At 46.4% G+C, this 18,766-nt stretch overlaps 1 protein-coding gene across 3 annotated transcripts in view; it reads right to left on the reverse strand.

Annotated features, from left to right (window-relative positions):
* The window catches only part of CCDC180 (coiled-coil domain containing 180), a 48,103-nt gene extending 32,721 nt beyond the window's left edge, over positions 1–15,382 (reverse strand). The window contains exons 1-14 of one of the 3 annotated variants that reach the window (XM_061604283.1): positions 15,281–15,375; positions 13,596–14,164; positions 13,299–13,428; positions 11,877–12,070; positions 11,014–11,102; positions 9,925–10,034; positions 7,969–8,097; positions 7,477–7,587; positions 6,501–6,596; positions 5,531–5,694; positions 5,307–5,426; positions 4,166–4,245; positions 1,682–1,770; positions 447–569 (exon numbers count right to left, since the gene is read on the reverse strand). In XM_061604283.1, the coding sequence (XP_061460267.1) occupies positions 447–569; positions 1,682–1,770; positions 4,166–4,245; positions 5,307–5,426; positions 5,531–5,694; positions 6,501–6,596; positions 7,477–7,587; positions 7,969–8,097; positions 9,925–10,034; positions 11,014–11,102; positions 11,877–12,070; positions 13,299–13,367 (1,374 nt within the window). In that variant the 5' untranslated portion in view covers positions 13,368–13,428; positions 13,596–14,164; positions 15,281–15,375. Of the gene's footprint in view, positions 1–446; positions 570–1,681; positions 1,771–4,165; positions 4,246–5,306; positions 5,427–5,530; positions 5,695–6,500; positions 6,597–7,476; positions 7,588–7,968; positions 8,098–9,924; positions 10,035–11,013; positions 11,103–11,876; positions 12,071–13,298; positions 13,429–13,595; positions 15,147–15,280 lie in introns of those variants that run through there. The other 2 variants (XM_061604284.1, XM_061604285.1) reach the window with 2 other exon arrangements.
* Positions 15,383–18,766: the final 3,384 nt, after the last annotated feature.

Raw genomic sequence — 18,766 nt, forward strand, 5'->3', positions numbered from 1 at the left:
GGTCCCAGGTTTAATTCCTGATGGCATCGCCAGGCAGGGCCGCAAGAGGCTCCTGCCTGAAACCCTGGTCAGCCACTGCCAGTCAGCGTGCAGACAATACGGAGCTAGATGGGCCAATGGCCTGACTCAGTACAAAGCGGCTTCCTACGTTCCTGTCTTTGAGATACATTTTTCTTTTTTGTTTATGTAGTAAGTAATGAAAAAGGCTGTGCCAAGGTGGTCTTTATCTCTTCATGTGTCAGCCTGCAACATAAAGAGTCAAGCATGCAAAGAAGGAATACCAGCTCCAGGATTTTGGGGGGCCCTTGGGAAAGGCACCCCCTCCGAAAGCTTCCCACAAGGAGCATCACTTCACAGACTGCAAGTCTCCCAGTTTGAGTCTTGGCAGGTCCATTTCTGATACAGCTTGCTGAAAATGTGTTAAGAGGAGGCACTGGCAAACTTACATCCATCATTTCCACTTCCTGTTCAAACCGACTCTGCAACTTCCCAACCAGCTGGTAGAAACTGGGATTCACAATATTTTCAGCCTCTTTCTCTGTGCAAATTTTCTCATCCAACAGTTTTTGCTAAGAGGGGAAAAAAGACTGGATTAATCAGCTTTATAAACAAGCAACCATGCGGTATCAATTGTCGAGAATTAATATTGCTTTACTTTTACAATAGGTATGGGGAATCTCTGGCTCGTGGGCCAAATTAGGCCTAACAAGATCATGCTTACCTACTCCAGTTCTGACTTTATGTGGCTTTAAAGAAACCATTAGGAGCTTAAAGTGTGCTACCAATTGTTCCTTGGCAAGTGGGGGTTACTGCTTGATGCTGACAGTGACCCCTTCTGAAGGGCTCACCCCTTTGAGCTGTGCTGGTCTGCCACGGAAAAATGTCCATTTGCCAGTGTGGTTTGAATCCAAACTGCATCTGCCAATGGACAAAGTGGGGCTTGCTTGTCAGCAGCTGGTCAGCGAGTCCCTTTGAAGCAGTCACCTGAGGTCATTATGGCGTCAGGTGATTGACAGATACGATAGCCTTGTCCACCTGCCAAAGCAGCCCACAGGGTGATGATCAGGTTATCAGCCTGCCAGCTAGAAAAGCTTCTCCGCTCCTGCTTTAAAACAACTGATCTAGCACCCTTGTGACCTGCCAGTTAGTGGTGGAACACTTTACAAGGGTGTCAAGCTCAGATGGTGGTGTTATTGGGGGCGCATTCTCCACCCAGAAGATGTCTGGGTACTAGTGGCACACATTCTTGGGGGCTACTTTCCCCCTACACTGTAGGGCCCATGGTCACAATGGAACCTTCAAAAAGCAGCAGTGGAAACAGAATCAGCATCAGCAGCATTTATCTCAGAGGTAGCTACAGTGGCACCCTCTAAATGATTATGGACTCCAACTCCCATCATCCCTGACCATTGGCCATGCTGACCAGGTCCAATGGGGGTCCAACATCATCTAGAGAGCAGCATGGTGGTTGCCCCAATCTAAGGTCTGGCAGTGGGAAGTGGACATTTTCCATCATCATCCCTTACAGATCATTAAGTCATCATCATCATCTTTTTTAAAAAGATATATTTTATATTTATAAAGTATTGATTTTCACTTGTCTGCTGCAGTTAGGCTGAAAGGCAGGATGTGCATATCTTCAATAAGACTAATAATGACATTGTTGATTGTCCCCACTAACCTTACACTCCTGCACTTTTGACAGACACTCCTGGCAAACTTTCTCATACTGGAGGCGAATTTTCATCATGTGTTGGACGTTGTGGGTATCTTGGGAGACACACACCCCCCAAAAAAAGAAAGAGGGGGAAAAGTGGGGGATAAAAATCAGATATGAAATCTTCACACCTTTCCATCAGTAAATGTGTGAAATGCTTTGAAAACACAATGAAAAAAGCCAATAATTATTTATTTCACATTTCTAGCTTGTTTGTAATAATACCTCTAAGTAGTTTACAAAAGAAAATGAAAATATTTAAATGATCAATAAAAAACAGTTCAAAGCAGATTATTATTATTGTTATTAGAATTATTACTTGAATTATTATTAGAATTACAATTTATTACCTGCCCTTCCCCCAAAAGTCCCAGGGCAGGTTACAACAATTTTAAAACACATAATCAAAAAGAGTTAAAAACATTTCAAACCAACACTGGAAAAAAATTAAGAAGATAACTGAAATCAATAGTTAGCTAGAAAGAGATTAAAAGACATGGCAGTATTCTACCTGTCTGGACAGGCTTGCTTATACAAAAACGTTTTCAGCAGGCACCGAAAAGAATACAGTGCCAGCACCAGCCTGATGTCAAGAGGCAGGGAGTTCCAAAGTGGCCTGTTTCCACTCCTGATTCAACCCGTGCCTCCTCATTCCCTCCACCCTTGTTACCGGCCCCCCTTTCTGCCCTCGTTCCTAGGGCTGACTTCCGGAATTTAAGCAAGCTAGCCTCTCTGTCCTGTGATTTCCCCCCCCCGCTCACCCTTTGGACAGGTACAACGGCTTTATTGCACACAGCCAAAGGTATTTGCATCCTCTCCCACACGCAACAAAACAAAAATATGATAAAACTTCATACGATGGGTTGTATCCAACTGTAAGTACTACTCAGAGTAGACCCACTGAAACCAACGTCGCATCCATTGCTTTCAGTGGGTCAACTCCAGGGATGGAAAGATCTCTCCTTTTCGGTTCTCTCATTTTTCCAATCTTAAATTCAGTTCTTTGCATTTCTGTAGCAAATTGCTTTTAAAAAAACCTCATGAAAATTCTCCAGCATTTTAGTGTGAATTTCTCGTAATAAACAGATTTTTGTATGCAGTTTTGCCTAATGCGCACATTTTTGCAAGCCATCATATAATGCATATTTGCACGTTATTTTCACTCATGCATCCATTTTTATGTACACTTTCCTCTAATATATGCATTTTTGTAAATACTGTACTGTTTGGCGAATGACACCACAAAATTCAAATAAGTGTGAATTTCGAAGGATGGCTGTGTTTCGGTTCTCAGATTGTTTCAGAAAGTGTGAATTTTATAAATTTGACTTGAAATTAGAAGTTCATTGAAATTCTTGCCCAGCCCTCATCAACTCTGAGTAGGACTATCACTGGGATGCAACCCGATGTGTTTACAATGGATTGTATTCAAGTAACTTTGACTCAGAGTAGACCCACTGAAATGAACAGCCATGACTAACTTAGGTCCATTCATTTAAATGGGTCTACTTGGAGTTAAAGCTAGTTGTATCCAACCCACTATTCATAAAATCAATCATGATTAAAATGCCTGTAAGAGAAGCTGGGCTATTGGCCCCGGACCACGCTCTGGAAAGACAGAACAAACCTTGAAGATATAGGGCTCATCCACACGGTGATTTAGTGTGTGTCTGATGCTACTTGCATCCATTTGTAATTTGCATGGTTCACATGACGTTGCAGGCAAGCAAAAGATAGAAGTCAGTTTTCCCCTTTAAATCTGTATCAACCCAATTCAATTACAGTGCAAAAAGGAAAGCTTCACTGCGCTCCTCCATGTAGGCGGTTTGCTTCAATGTTATTTTTAGTGGGCGGGCTCTCTTATGCCCCATTGCCGGCTTCCTCTCTTTTTGCGGCAGCCACTGCCTACTTTACCTTTCACTTACTCCCCCCTCTCATCAGTTTCACATAGTTTTGTGTCAATTGCACCCCAACTGCTCTCCTGGCTTCAGCTGCAATTGACAAGAAACAATGAAACTGAAAAAAAAAACCTCACCTTCTCCATCAGCAATATCAATACTCCAGGGGGAGTAAACATGTAAAATTGAGGGTGGGGCCAAACGGAAACACTGATACTAAACTTTTCCAGAGGAACACCGACCAGTGTGAGTGGAAAACAGCAGATTGGAAGGTAGGAAGTGTGAACCTTGCAAATCTATCATAATGGCAAAAGCTGCATCTTTAATACGAAAATCAGCTCCCGTGTGAATGAGCCCATACTGTTTTGCTTCACTTGGAATGGTTTTACTTATTTGTTTTTCTTAATAACAGTTTTATCTGTTTTTATAACTGTATATTAGATTGTTGTAATCTGCCTTGGGAATTTATGGTGAAAAGTTAGGGTACGAAATCTTTCAAACAAATAAAATTGCTGCTCTACACCACAATGACAATACTTTTGTTGCTTACCAATCCGCTTATTTAAAGCCACAACAGATTCGTACCATTCGTTGATCTCTGCCTTAGAATGCATCTGTGACAACAAATTGCTAAGAAGACAAGGAAGGGAGGGAAGTGCATAAAGCTCTGGAGGGCTGAATTACAAATTTTAAACATCATTTGTGTTTCAGTTTGCACTGACTACACTTATAGTTGAGGTTAAAGTTCCGCATGGATCTTTTCCAGTGAAAGTTGGAGGCGGGGGGAGTGGAAGTAGGATAAAATTTGGAAAATTGTGTGTGTTGGGAGGACTCAATAAGATAAGTGGAAACAGCAGATTCTTCCCCCACCCCCTTTTAAAGTACTTTAGCCACCAGCACTGCTTCTGTGCCAGCCCAGGAGCTGGCAGGAGTCAGGCGATATAAGGAGCCAATGGGATTCTTCCTGGTATTATCAAGCCCCTTAAGGACCAAACTGGACAAAATGTTAGCTCTGTATCTGTGTCTTTAAATGTGAGGGTTGTTTTTCTGCAAATTGCCAGCATAGGATACGCTTCTCCCCCCCCTTTCCGGATGCAGCTGCAATTTAGAGTGCCCCTCCCACACTGGCAATTTGCACAGGGAAAAAAGCCCTTTCCATTTATTTCAGGAAGAGCTTTTTTCCTATGCAAATTGCTGGTGCAGGGCAGGGAGAATTTGGACTGGGACCATAGCAGAGAGCAAACGGTTAAAGCATCACCTCACTTGCCAACCACTGGTGCTTTGACCCCATCAAAACATCAGCTCAGCTGCTACCCATTATGGCTATGTTCTACCTCAGTACCAGTTTCTGGGAATCACAAGTAGGAAGAGCTGCTCTTCTACACAGGTCCTACCTTTGGGCTTCCCAGTGGGGCATCTGGCTGGATACTGTGAGAACAGAGAGCTCAACTAGATGGGCCTCTGGTCTGCTTCAGCAGGGCTCTACTTATGAATTACCTCCGCTATCGGAGGCAATATGCCTCTGAATCACAAGCAGGGAGAGCACTGTTGCACTTACACCCTGCTTTTGTGCTTTCCAGAGACATTTGGCTGGCCAGTATGAGAATGATGGGCCTTCGGCAGGATCCATCAGGGCTTTTTAAAACTTTCTTAGTAATGAGATGTTGCATTTTATTCTTTTCTCCACGTACCCCAGAGAGTATAAGAGCGTTGTTCTCTTTTCGGTGAGCGATAACTGGTCTTTTAGCATGTTTTCCAGCTCTGACTTCACAGCGCTTGGGCTCTGGATTTTTTCGCTTTCCATGAACTGCCTACAGGGCACATGAGCTAACATCAGATTACACTTTTTTTTTTTGGCAAGGGATCCCGTGCGATTGGAAATCGACACCCATCTTCTCCTGCCAACATTTCTGACCTGAAACTGGTAATTACTTTCTGCTTCTTTATGGCTCTCCAGGTCATCATTTTCTCCTCCAGCTTGCGCTGATGAAAGACATCTCTCTTCAGGTCCGCTTCCATCAGATTAATGAATAGCCTGGCTAATGCTCTCCGGTTGGCCAGTAGGGCTTGGTTTATCATCTGCAATCAAGAGATGCAGACGAGTTTGTGTGTTGGATAAAGACTATGGATTGTATCCAACGTCATTCAGAGGAGAGCCACTGAAACTGATGGGCATGGCTAATTTGGGCATGTTAATTTTAATGAGTCTACCAAGCAGAATGCAACCCTTTATTGTTCTCTGGTACCATTGTGGTGGTGGCCCACTGGGACTGGTGGGGTGGAAGGCAGAGTTGCCCAGAGGAGGTGGTGCCAGAGCCAATGAGAGACAGAGCCAACTAATTTTAGTTTTGCCCATCCTCCTCCCTGCTGAATTCTACAAGGGGCAACACTGAGACTAAGGAAGAGGGAGCTGACAGCCAAGACTGGATGTAAGTAAGACAGGTGGGGACTGGGTAAAGGCAGACTGAGGTTGTGGGGCAGTGGCCCATCTGCTCTTATAAGCCAGCTTCCACTGTTCCTGGTGAAGGGAGTGTGTGTGGACGAAGAAGAATGCAGAGGTTTTCATGGGCACCATTGCGCCTGCAGGTCCTGTGTTGGGGATTCCAGAACCAACCTGTCCTTGCTCCTTTTCTCCACAATGTCCCACATATCCTATCCCTCTTTCCTGTCCGTTATGCTAACCTCGCTCGCATCCACACACCCCTCTCTCTCACACACACAGAGAGACCAGTTTTATTAAACTCATTTTGCCGCCAGAATTAGGTTTGCAAATTTGCCCAGTTTCAATAGTTCCTTTCCAAAGTACAGGAGAAACAAGTTTTGTCATTGCAAAACCTGGGCTTATTTTACTGGAGAATTCCAGATATCAGAAAGGGAGGCCTTACCATGGCTTCTTTGTGTATGAACCTGTGGACATCAGAGGATAAGAAATAGGCAATGTCTTCCAGAATCTTGGTATATTTGTTCAGCAAGACTTTGATCTGGAAACGAAAGCAGAGGGATGCCATGATAAAGAACATACAGGTTGGTGGTGGCGGCACTGGGCTGACTGTTGCTCCTCAGCCAATAGCGGCTGATGGCCATTGAGAATGGTGGGGCGGAAAGCAAGGATGCCCACAGGAGGCAGAGGAAAAGTGAACTAATTCTAGCTGTATCCCCATCCTCTTTCCTGCTGAGTTCCACAAGGGCAACATTGAGCTTCGGGAGGGGAAAGCTGACAGCCAGGGCTGCCACCCACTGAAGAAGGTCAGCAGAGGTGGGTGGGGCAGTGTGCAGTTTGCCCTAACGAGCCAGCCTCCCGTCTCAGCAGAGAGGCTGGCTCTATAACCACATGTGTGGGTGCCAGCAGGAAGCAACCCCTTTTTGACACTTTCAAAGAACCATACTAGGCATGAGGAACTTGTTGAAGCCCGAGGGCCACATTCCCTTCCTGAGCAACCTTCCCAGCTGAGTGGGGCTGACGGGAGTTATAGTCCAAAACACCCAGAAGGCATGAGACTGTCGAAGGCTGCAGTTATGTCATTAAGCCTGAGCACATGCAGTTGAAATAATCCCACATTCTTCCCGTTTACCCCGCCACCATTTTACTTTCTCTCCCTCATGTCTGCATTTTAGATTGTTAGCCCGTTGGGAGAGGGGCCTGAGCGCTCTCAGTCTCTGCAAAACGCCACATACATAGAGGGTGCTACACAAACCGTCATCGCCATCATAAATAACCTTGCGTGGCAGTACAAAGGGAGGATTGCTGCTCTGCCACCTTGTGCTTCTCATACGTTCTTAGTGTTGCTGTTCTTGCTCTTGGGTTGTACCCAGACCCACCCGGGGCTCTCAGGTTGGTATCTTCGTGGACTCTGTCCTCACCCGTTCAGTTCGATCCACCTCTGCCTTGCGCAAGGCCTTGTCCAGCTCTCGGATCCACTGCCTCCTTTTCAAGGTCTCTTGGAAGACAAGGTTCCACATGTTCTCAAAGTCCTGCAAGGAAGACATGAGATATGAATTCCACAGGGGAGCTGCAGGGATGGGGTGGAGGGGGCGGCTCCATATTATTTAACGTGCATCAGGAAAGGATGGAGTCTGTTCCATGCTTTTTGAATGCAAAGCACGGTTTTCTATGGCCTGTGATTCCGTCTGTCAAGAACCAATCCAGATCCTTTCCAAGTGGCTCCCTTGTCCACTGTCTTGAGGAGAAGGGCCGTAGCTCAGCGGCTGAGCACCTGCTTGGCCTGCAGAAGGTCTCGGGTTCAGTCCCCGACGGCATCTCCAGGTAGGACTGGGAGAGACACCTGCCTGGCCCCCAGACAGGTGACAGACAGCTTTCAGGTTCTGCTAGCTTGAGTGCAATGCACTCCTTACTTGTATGGTGTAAGTCTCCAGGCTGGTGTTGTCGTCGGAAACGTGGAAAAGGGACTCGATGGTATGATCAGATTCTGACAGCTTGGACAAAAACAGCCTCCCAGGCTCCAGAAAGCACAGCTCCATTTCCTGAGATGGAAACCAAGTAAAACCAGAGGGCAAGCTCAGTCTGAAAAGACACTCAGGTGACATTGTCTCGTTCCTTGCTGGGAATGTGCAAAATAAGTCGACTGCACAGGTCATCCAGGACGCTGCTGGGAATCTCAGCCCGCTCGGTCTCCATGGCGAAGCAGCGCGGCTCATCCCGATGCAGCGTGGCCCATAGCAATGCTTGAGACAGACCTCAGGGGCCAATCTTAAATTCAGTTCTCCACAGAAATTTGCAATTTTTCAAAAAAAAAAAATTCTCATGAAAATTCTCCAGCGTTTCAGTGCAAATTCCTCCTAACGCACATATTTCTGTAGGCGGTTTTGACTGTTGCACTTTCATGCATGCCATTTCCCTTAAGATCATGTATTTCTTGCACGTCATTTTCACTAATTTATGCATTTTTACACACACCTTTTCCTCATGTATGCATTTTTGTCCGTGTTGGTTGGCTGGAGAAGTGTACCACGAAAGGAGGTCGAATTTCAAAGGACAGCTGTGTTTCGGTCCCAATACTGGTTTGAGGATTGTGAAAGAGGTAGTTCCTCATTAAAATGCAAACAAAATCGAATGTCTCTCCCGTCTCTGATGGGCAGTAGCGTGGTGGAGCAGAGGCACTTCCCCGACCTCCCGGGAGGTGAGTTGGTGCTGCTTACCAGGAGGCAGAGCACTGACCTCACTGGCGCTTTGCCTGCCCTTCTCTTCCTCCTGGTAAGCAGCAGCAACTCACCTCCTGGGAGGTCAGGTTTGCCCCTCCTAGGGATGGTGGAGAAATTTGATTCAGTTTACATCTCAGGGCAAACTGACCTAATTTGCACTTTCTGAAACCATATGCAAACCAAAACACAGCCACCCTTTTGACATTCACTCTCCTGCAAATTTTGCAGTGCAGTTCTCCATCCAAGTAATGTGTACGAAGTTGCATACGCTAGGGTAAAGTGTTCACATGTTAGTGTATATCACGTACAAAAACACTTTATATTGTAGGGAAAGCTGTATACAACAATGTGTCTATTAGGAGAAATTGCAACCAAGATGCTGATGAATGAGGACTTAAATATATTATTATTTTATTATTATTAATTAAATTTATATCCCGCCCTTCCTCCCAGTAGGAACCCAGGGCAGCAAACAAAAACCCTGAAAACACTATAAAACATCGTAAAAACAGACACTAAAATATATTAAAACAGAGTGGCTTTAAAAACATCTTAAAACAAAAAACCTTTTTTAAAAAAGCTTTAAAAACTTCTTTTTTAAAAAAGCTTTAAAAACATCTTAAAAAGCAATTCCAGCACAGACGCAGACTGGGATAAGGTCTCTACTTAAAAGGCTTATTGAAAGAGGAAGGTCTTCAGTGGGTGCCAAAAAGATATGGCCCCTGTCTAATATTTAAGGGGAGGGAAAAACTGACAGGCCACGAAAACAACAGCTGAAAGGAAATTGAACAGTCTGTGGTTAAGCTAAAGACAGAGGCCCAAACTGTAATGGTCACTTGTTAGGTTGTGGTTGGAAGAATGTTATTATTAGGTACTTGCTGAAGCTTCTGCTAGGAGCCCCCTGAAACAAATTTCCCCTTATCATATCATGTGACACTTGCTTGTAACCTGCCTGTCTCTTAGTATAAGTATTGACCAACCTCTCAAAAGAGCAGAGAGAGCTCCGTTTTTCCTTACAACACAGTCTTGTAAGATCTCTCTCTCCCCTTGCTGCAGCAACAGAAAAAATAACGTTATCACAGCCATCCTGAAAGGTGGTCAGTCTCTGTTCTTTTCCACCACACTGGCCACTGAGGAGGGCCGCCTCACCTTCCCAACATGCGCCAAGTCCTGCCTTAGTGTCTCCACGGTTTCTTCGTAACGGCACCTCCTGCTCTCTGAGATTCGTTCAATGATGTTGCTGCTCTTCTTCTCAGGAACTGGAAGGAAGGAAGGAAGGAAGGAAGGAAGGAAGGAAGGAGGGAAGGAGGGAAGGAGGGAAGGAAGGAGGGAAGGAAGGAGGGAAGGAAGGAGGGAAGGAAGGAGGGAAGGAAGGAGGGAGGGAAGGAAGGAAGGAGGGAAGGAAGGAAGGAGGGAAGGAAGGAGGGAAGGAAGGAGGGAAGGAGGGAAGGAAGGAGGGAAGGAAGGAAGGAGGGGAGGGAAGGGAGGAAGGAGGGAAGGGAGGAAGGAGGGAAGGGAGGGAGGGAGGGAGGAAGGCAGGCAGGAAGGCAGGCAGGAAGGCAGGCAGGAAGGCAGGCAGGAAGGCAGGCAGGAAGGCAGGCAGGCAGGCAGGCAGGCAGGCAGGCAGGAAGGCAGGCAGGCAGGAAGGAAGGCAGGCAGGCAGGAAGGAAGGCAGGAAGGAAGGCAGGAAGGAAGGCAGGAGGGAAGGCAGGAGGGAAGGCAGGCAGGCAGGCAGGCAGGCAGGCAGGCAGGCAGGCAGGCAGGCAGGCAGGAAGGCAGGCAGGAAGGCAGGCAGGCAGGAAGGCAGGAAGGCAGGAAGGCAGGGAGTTCAAAACTCTGTGCACATGCTAGTATAAAGTTTACAATTACTTAGACAATTTATAAGCGAAACTATTGGATTGACTGACATTCATGTAGCCTTAAAAAAATGTTCCAAAACAGGACCCCACTGATTGTTTTAGAGGTTGAAAGGTTATCACCAGCACTTTCCAATGAGCGCGGAAATGAACTGATGGTAACCAGTGCAAGAGGCAAGGGATCGGCACAATACAATCTGATTGCCCAGCCTCAGCCAAAAGCCAGGCATTCGCATTCTGCACCAGCTGCAATTTCAAAGGCAGCCCCAAGTGGAGCACATTGCAGTAGTCTAGTCTGGAAGTCTCTACAGCATGAATGACAGATACCATGTATGCTAAGAACACCAATTACAATGCCAGAATTAAATTAAGTAACATTTACTAATGACTTCAGCCAGGCCTCTGACTTCCCGGGCAGCGATGACATTGTCACTTTCTTGAGCCTTTAGAAATGCCACAGTTGCAGCTTCTCTGAAACAGAAACAGGAAGAGGGGGAAACCTTGAAGTATAGCCTTGAAGTATTTCCCAATAAGAACACAGGAACTGTCCTGATGGATTGGACCAATGGTCTATCTAGTCTAGCGGTTCCCAAACTCCCCCCCCCCAAGGACTACTTAAAAGTTGCTGACGGTCTTGGAAGACCACTTGAGGGGGGGGGGTTGGATAATTTTTCTGCCTCTTGCAGCAATTGTAATTCGCTGTGCTAGATGCTGTACAATGTTTAAATGTAATTTTATTCATAGGCATGTAGGCACATAGGAAGCTGCCTTATACTGAATCAGACCTTCGGCCCATCTAGCTCAGTACTGTCTACACTGACTGGCAGCGACTTCTTCAGGGCTCCGCCAATGAGCTGTGGCCCTTCCCTGTCCCTGGCAACTGGCCAGGCTAGCTGGGACTGATGGGAGTTGGAGTCTAAGAATATTTAGAGGGCCACAGGCTCCTGATATAAGCAAGCCAACACAGGTAGTGCTGCCAAAAAAGATACCCTCTGAGAGCCAGGAGGGAGTGGAAGTAATAGACTCTGTTGGGGGCCCCTGCAAGCTTCCCCTTAAGAAACAGAGCCTCCCTCCAAACACCTCTGACCTCCAGATGTTGCTGAACAACTCCCATCATTCCTGGTCATTGGCCATGCTTGCCGGGGCTGATGGAGTTGCAGATCAGCAACATCTGGAAGGCCAAAGGTCTGCCCCCTCCTGGCTTAGAGAGACAGTGCAGAAGAACATCACATTTTTCTTGCTTACTTGTATTGCACCGGATTTTCAGTGATGTCATCGTTGGGCATCCCCTCGACCCATGTCTGCTGACGGTGCGATAAAAACCCATGGCCTGAGCAGGTTTCCACATCCCTCACCAGCGGAATCTTTCCTGGAATCTGGGGGAGCTTCTGATGTGCTCTCTTGCTCCTCACCTCTCCGAGAGTGCGCACGAGGTTTATCTTGCAAAAGCCAAAATACAATAGCTTAGAAATCTCCTTTAAGGTTAAGGTGGGTGCACTTAAACATACAAGAAACAGAGGATACACTGGGTCCCATTGATTTAATTCTTCATCATGTTTTGTTGTCATTTTTTGTATACAATAAAAGCGTTTAGTATATAAAGAATCATGAATGTAAGAGCCTAGCTGACGGATCAGGCCAATAGCCCATCTAGTCCAGTATCCTGTCCTCACAGCAGCCAACCAGATGCCCCAATGGGAAGCCCGCAGGCAGGACCTGAGTGCAAGAGCACTCTCCCCTCCTGCGGTTTCTAGCAACTGGCATTCGGACACATACTGCCTCTGGCTGTGGAGGCAGAGCACAGCCATTATGGCTAGTAGCCACTGCTAGCCTTATCCTCCATGAATTTGTCTAATCCCCTTTTAAAGCTATCCAAGTTGGTGGCCATCACTGCCTCATGTGGGAGCGAATTCCATAGTTTAACTGCAATGTGTGAAGAACTCCTTTCTTTTGTCTGTCTTCTTCTAACATTCAGCTTCATTGGACGGCCCTGAGTTCCAGTGTTGTAAGAGGGGAAGGAAAACTGTCCTTATTTTCCATTTCTCATGAAGCGAACGTTAGCAGAAAAACTGCCAGGATCTATTGATAAAGTGGGGCCAGCAAAACAAACGAATAACTAAATCAAGCATAGAACCAGTCAGGAAGACTGCACTCATTCAGTTCCTCCCAGTCAGCGCAGTGGTGTAGTGGTTAGAGAGTGGGGCCTGGGAGACCATTGTTTAAATCCCAGCCACTAAGTTGACTGGGTGACCTTGGGCTACTGTCACTGCCTCTCAGCCTAACCTACCTCACAGGGTTGTTATGAGGAGAAAATAGGGAGGAGGAGAACCATGTTTGTCTGCCACTTTGAGCTCCTTGGAGAAGAGGGTATAAACATAATAGATAAATAAATAAGAGACTCTGTCAAAAAGAAACGGGGGGGGGGGGGAAACCCCCCAGAGACACGAACATCGTAATGTGAGGAGATTTATCAGTGGCGGGCAAAATCTGCTCTGGGGCAAAATGACTGTGAATTTTACCATTGTACAGAAGGCTCGTTTCTACACACACTCTCACAGCAAGAGGCATAGTCAGAGTTCAAGGACTCATTCCAGCCAGGCAAAAAGAGGGTGCAAAGCTTAACCCTTTCTTGTGACTCAGCCCTTTTGGCTTGTGCCCTCGCTGTACCTCATCATCAAAGATCTGTCTGTAGACTTTCCCACTGGGGACGACACGTGACACCCCCACCAAGGTCATGCTGCAGAGCACTCCTGGGTTCCGGATTGGCTTGCAGCAGATTTCCCCTCCCCTAGGTTAACTGAGAAAAAGGCAAAGCAAACCAAACAAAATTAGACAGCATTGCTTATTTATTTAAGGCATTTCTATACCGCTTAATTTTCTTAGCATTTCTCAGCAGAGTACATAAAAATAAACCACACAGAAATAAAAAGAACTCATAAAATTGAGCATACACCCAAACACTACCTTAAAACGTCTGCTTTGAGTGCTTGGGTGAATATCACTCCTCAAGTGGTGGAGGGGAGAGAGAAGTTAGCAAAAACAGTGATGAAGGATAACCTGAGGTAGGTTAAAATGGGACAAAAATGTGGCAGAGAGAGATACAATTACCACAGATGTCAGTATCAGCCTCGTATTTAAGCAGTCACCTAGAGGACTGGCCCTACCATTATTTCAGCAGTAGATAAAAAACAGCATTCTGTACAGTTGGAGATACCCTCAGAACATAGGAAGTCCGCCTTATACTGAGTCAGACCATTGTCCATCCAGCTCAGTATTGTCTACACTGACTGGCAGCGGCTTGCCAGGGTTTCAGGCAGGGGGACATTCCCAGCCTTACCTGGAGATGCCATCGGGGATTGGACCTGGGACCTTCTGCATGCAAGGCAGATGCTCTGCCGCTGACTATGGCCCTTCCATTTCAGCAAGGCGCCCAGAGACATAGTTTTTTTAAATCTATGTTTGCTTGAAAAAGCTTTAGTGATTTCATCTCTATTGATAACTACCACTCTCGTCGCCGGTGTTGACTTGGAATTCTAAGGGGAAAAAATCAGTGTAGCTCATTTGCAAGAGTGCTTTATACAGACAGCAAACCTAGCAGCGAGCGGTCAAGCAAAATCACTATCAGCTGCAGGCTAAGGAGAACCGCTGTGGACTAGTAACTTTTGTGGGTGATACTCAGGAATAAAAGCTGCTGTGCTCAGTGGGGGTCAATATCAGGAAGGATAACTGCAGGCTTAAGTCTTTTAAACATATTTAAAGCACATTACTCCCCACCAAAAAAGAACCCTGGGAACTGTAGTTTGCCAAGGGTGCTAGAGAGCCAGTATGGCGTAGTGGCTAGAATGTCAGACTGGGACTTTGGGAGACCAGGCTTGAAATCCCAGCTTGGCCATGAAGCTCACTGGGTGACACTAAAGCGGTCACAGTCTCTCAGCCTATAACCTACCTCACAAGGTTGTTGTGAGAATAAAATGAGGAGAGGGAGAACCACACCACTTTGAACTGTTTGTTGGAAAGGTGGGATATAAGTGTGATAAATAAAATAAAATAATAAGAAATTCTGTCAAAAAGAAAATGGGGGGAAACACCCAGAGAGGCGGAGGTTTATCAACCTCACAGGGTTGTGAGGATAAAATTGGGAGGACCAGAACAGTGTTTAAAAGCCACCTTCAGCTCTTTGGAGGAAAGGTGGGATAAACATGTCACAGTAACTCGACATAAAATAAATTGTAGCTCTTTGAGGGGTAGACTACAGTTTCCAGGATTCTTTGGGTGGGGGAAGCCACGTGCTCGCAATGTTTGGCACGCGCCCATTTCTCACCAAATACCTATCTGGGTAACAGTTATCTGGGCAATTCCAATTATTTACTAGTTTATTTGGCATTCATGTATGCAAATCACCCCATGCAAAGAGAGACAAGAGCTGAGAGTGGGGGTCCCCTCCCCATGCCCTGTATTGACATTTGGGGGGGAAGGAAAGACTTATCTTGCGGCTCCCCTCTGCGCCTCACAGGAGAGCTGCATTTTGGATCCCAGCATGCATAGCGCCAGGGAGGCTTTCCCTTATAAAAGGGCAACGATTTATTATTTTGGAGGGGGTGAAATTATTACAACATATTAAGGGAGCTCCCCCCGCCCCCGCGCCGTACCTGAACATCCCCGGCCAGCCAATCGAAAAGGCCTCCGCAAGCCGGCTAGGCCCGACACGGCGTCTGTGGGTCTCCATGGTAACCATGAAGGGAGAAGTGGGGAAAGAAGGAGAGAGAGCGTCGCCTTTTCTCGCGAGAGCCAGCGGGACTTAACGTGGCTCCTCGGGCGTGCAGCTGTTACCATGGCGACGCAGAAAGTGGGCCGCTGCGCCGCGTCTCCTAGTAACCTCATTCGAAAAATAAAACCAGCAGTGATAGTATTGGAAAGAGGGCTGATTGCATTTTTCTCCCCCCCCCCCAAAAAAGTCTGCAGGGTAAATAAACCATAGTTTGGGAACTTATCAGATATATGTTGGAACTTGGAGATGCCAAATCACTCAAGCGTATCTTACATATTTTTGGACGTGCCCTAATATTGGCCACTGTGGGAAATGTGACAATTCCCCAAGGACTTAGCTCAGCGGTAGAGCATCTGTTTGGCATGCAGAAGGCCACAGATTGAACCCCCAACATCTCCAAGTAAGGCTGGGAACGTCCCCTGCCTGAAATCCTGGAGAGCTGCTGCCTGTCAGTGTAGTCAATACTGAATTAGGTGGGTCGCTGGGCTGACTCAGGGATGTGGCCCAGTGGCAGAGCATCTGCTTTGCATACAGAAGGTCCCAGGTACAATCTCTGGCAGCATCTCCAAGTAAGGCTGGGAATACCCCATTTGGAATCCTGGAGAGCTGCCGCCAGTCAGGGTGGACAATATTGAGCTAGATGGGCCAATGGCCTTCCTATGTTCCCAATTATTGGAACAGGTTAAATGGTTATCATCCATTACCTTGCTAAAAAGCGAAACAGGAACAGGGGAACTTAACAGCATTAAATCTATTCATTGCAGGCAACATGTGTATAGCCTCACACTGAAAAGCTTTGGAATCACCACGGACTGTAGTGTTTTTTTTAAAAGGACATTTTTTTCTTAATAACGTTATTTATTTAGTTTAATTTTTGTAAATTGTATTGCTTTTATTGATGTATTTTTATACTTGTGTTTATTTTTCTTTGTAAGCCGCCTTGAGGGCCTTTGGCCAAAAGGCGGGATATAAATAAATTCATCCAGGTACTCTTGGATGAAACCGATTATCTTGATCCATTTCAATCCGGTTTTAGGCCCGGTTTCGGCACAGAAACAGCCTTGGTCGCCCTGTATGATGACCTATGTCGGGAGAGGGACGGGGGGAGTGTAACCCTGTTGATTCTACTTGACCTCTCAGCTGCTTTTGATACCATCGACCATGGTATCCTCCTGGAGAGACTCACGGAATTGGGAGTTGGAGGTACCGCTTGGCGGTGGCTCCGCTCCTACTTGCTGGATCGTCTCCAGAAGGTAGGGGCTTGGGGAACATTACTCGATGCCCTGGACTCTCCATTGTGGAGTCCCACAGAGATCGGTCCTGTCCCCTATCCTCTTTAACATCTATATGAAGTCGCTGGGAGCGGTCATTAGGAGTTTTGGAGTGCGTTGTCATCAGTATGCTGATGACACGCAACTCTATTTCTCCTTTTCATCTTCTTCAGGTGAGGCTGTTAACGTGCTGAACCGTTGCCTGGCTGCGATAATGGACTGGATGAGAGCTAACAAACTGAAGCTCAATCCTGACAAGACTGAGACGCTGTTGGTGGGTGCCTTCCCGTCCCAGGTGGTGGATGTTCAACCTGTCCTGGATGGGGTTACACTCCCCCTGAAGGAGCAGGTTCGTAGTTTGGGGGTCCTTTTCGATCCATTCCTGTCACTTGAGGCTCAGGTGGCCTCGGTGGCACGGAATGCGTTCTACCATCTTCGGTTGGTAGCCCAGCTACGCCCCTATCTGGATAGTGGTGACCTCACCTCAGTCGTCCATGCTCTGGTAACCTCGAGATTGGACTACTGCAATGCACTCTACGTGGGGCTGCCTTTGAAGACAATTCGGAAACTACAGCTAGTGCAAAACGCAGCAGCCAGTCTGCTGACGAGGACCAGACGGTCCGCACTCATAACACCTGTTCTGGCGCATTTGCACTGGCTACTTATTTGTTTCCGGGCTAGATTCAAAGTGCTAGTTTTGACTTATAAAGCCATACACGGTGCGGGACCAAAATACCTTGCGGAACGCCTCTCCCGCTATGAACCTACCCGCTCACTACGTTCAACATCTAAGGCCCTCCTCCGAGTCCCGTCCCATAGGGAAGCTCGGAGGGCTGTTACTAGATCCAGGGCCTTTTCAGTGGTGGCCCCCGAATTATGGAACAGTCTCCCCGATGAGGTGCGCCTGGCGCCTACTCTTCTATCTTTTCGGCGCCAGGTTAAAACCTTTTTATTCTCCCAGGCATTTTAATGTTCATTTTAATATTTATTGTTAATTTCTTCTATATTAGTTGTTAAATGCTCTAGTTGTATGTTTTTAATGATTTTATCTGATTTTTTACTGCATTGTATTTTATTCCTTGCTGTGAACCGCCCAGAGAGCCATAGGCTAAGGGCGGTATAGAAATGGAATGAATAAATAAAATAAATAATAATAAAAGGGGAGAACTGTATTATTAACAAATCTTATTTCACAAGGAGCTATTATAAAGCTCACACTGATTGATTTCTAGATAAGTGGTCACTGACTATTATTATTATTATTTATTAAATTTATATACCGCCCGACTAGCAATAGCTCTCTGGGCGGTGAACATAAAATAGCATAAAAATACAATACTATTAACGTCTGGAACGAGAATTTTTATGACTCAATCTTATGCATTCCCCCCCCCTTAAGAATTTAGCTTCTGGAAGTTCTATGTAAAGAAGCACTGTTTTATGTTGCATATAATATACAGCATTCTTCAAAAAATCCCCTCCTTTCTTGAATTTAATCCCAACATTGTTAAGGTACTAAATTCATCCGTTTTCCTCCTGTGCCAGCCTTCTTCTGATGGGACCTGCCCCAGAAAGCCTGGGGCACGGGGTGAGGAACTTTTTTTCAGCCTGGGAGCCACATTCCTTTCTGAGCAACTTTCCGGAGGCCACATGTCAGTAGTGGGCAGGATCAGAGTCAAAAATGGGCAGGGCCACAAATATAAACTTTACCCACAGGAAGCAAAAGCCATTTTCAGAGTTGAAGGCCACATTCCAGCCAGACAAAATCATCTGTTTGTGATGCACAGCCATTATAAGGTGTGGTCTGGGAGAAGTGGGTGTACCCCAGGAAGAGTTCAGAGGGCCAGAAATAGAGGCTTGGAGGACCACATCTGGCACCCAGGCCTGAGGTTCCCCAATCCTGGCTTGGAGAGAAGGGAGGGACTGAACGGTTGGTACAGCTAAGGGTTGTATGGCTACAGAAACAGACTTGTGGAAATATATCCGTAGCTGGATGAGCCACTGGCTCTGATGCGCTAGCTCTGTCAAAACTGCATGCTTGCGCAGCCTGACTACTCCAAGTTCTCTGATGGATCACAGCCAAGAAGATTTAGATA

This window comes from Rhineura floridana, chromosome 20 (genome assembly GCF_030035675.1).
Source record: "Rhineura floridana isolate rRhiFlo1 chromosome 20, rRhiFlo1.hap2, whole genome shotgun sequence".
In the NCBI taxonomy this organism is placed as follows: Eukaryota; Metazoa; Chordata; class Lepidosauria; order Squamata; family Rhineuridae; genus Rhineura; species Rhineura floridana.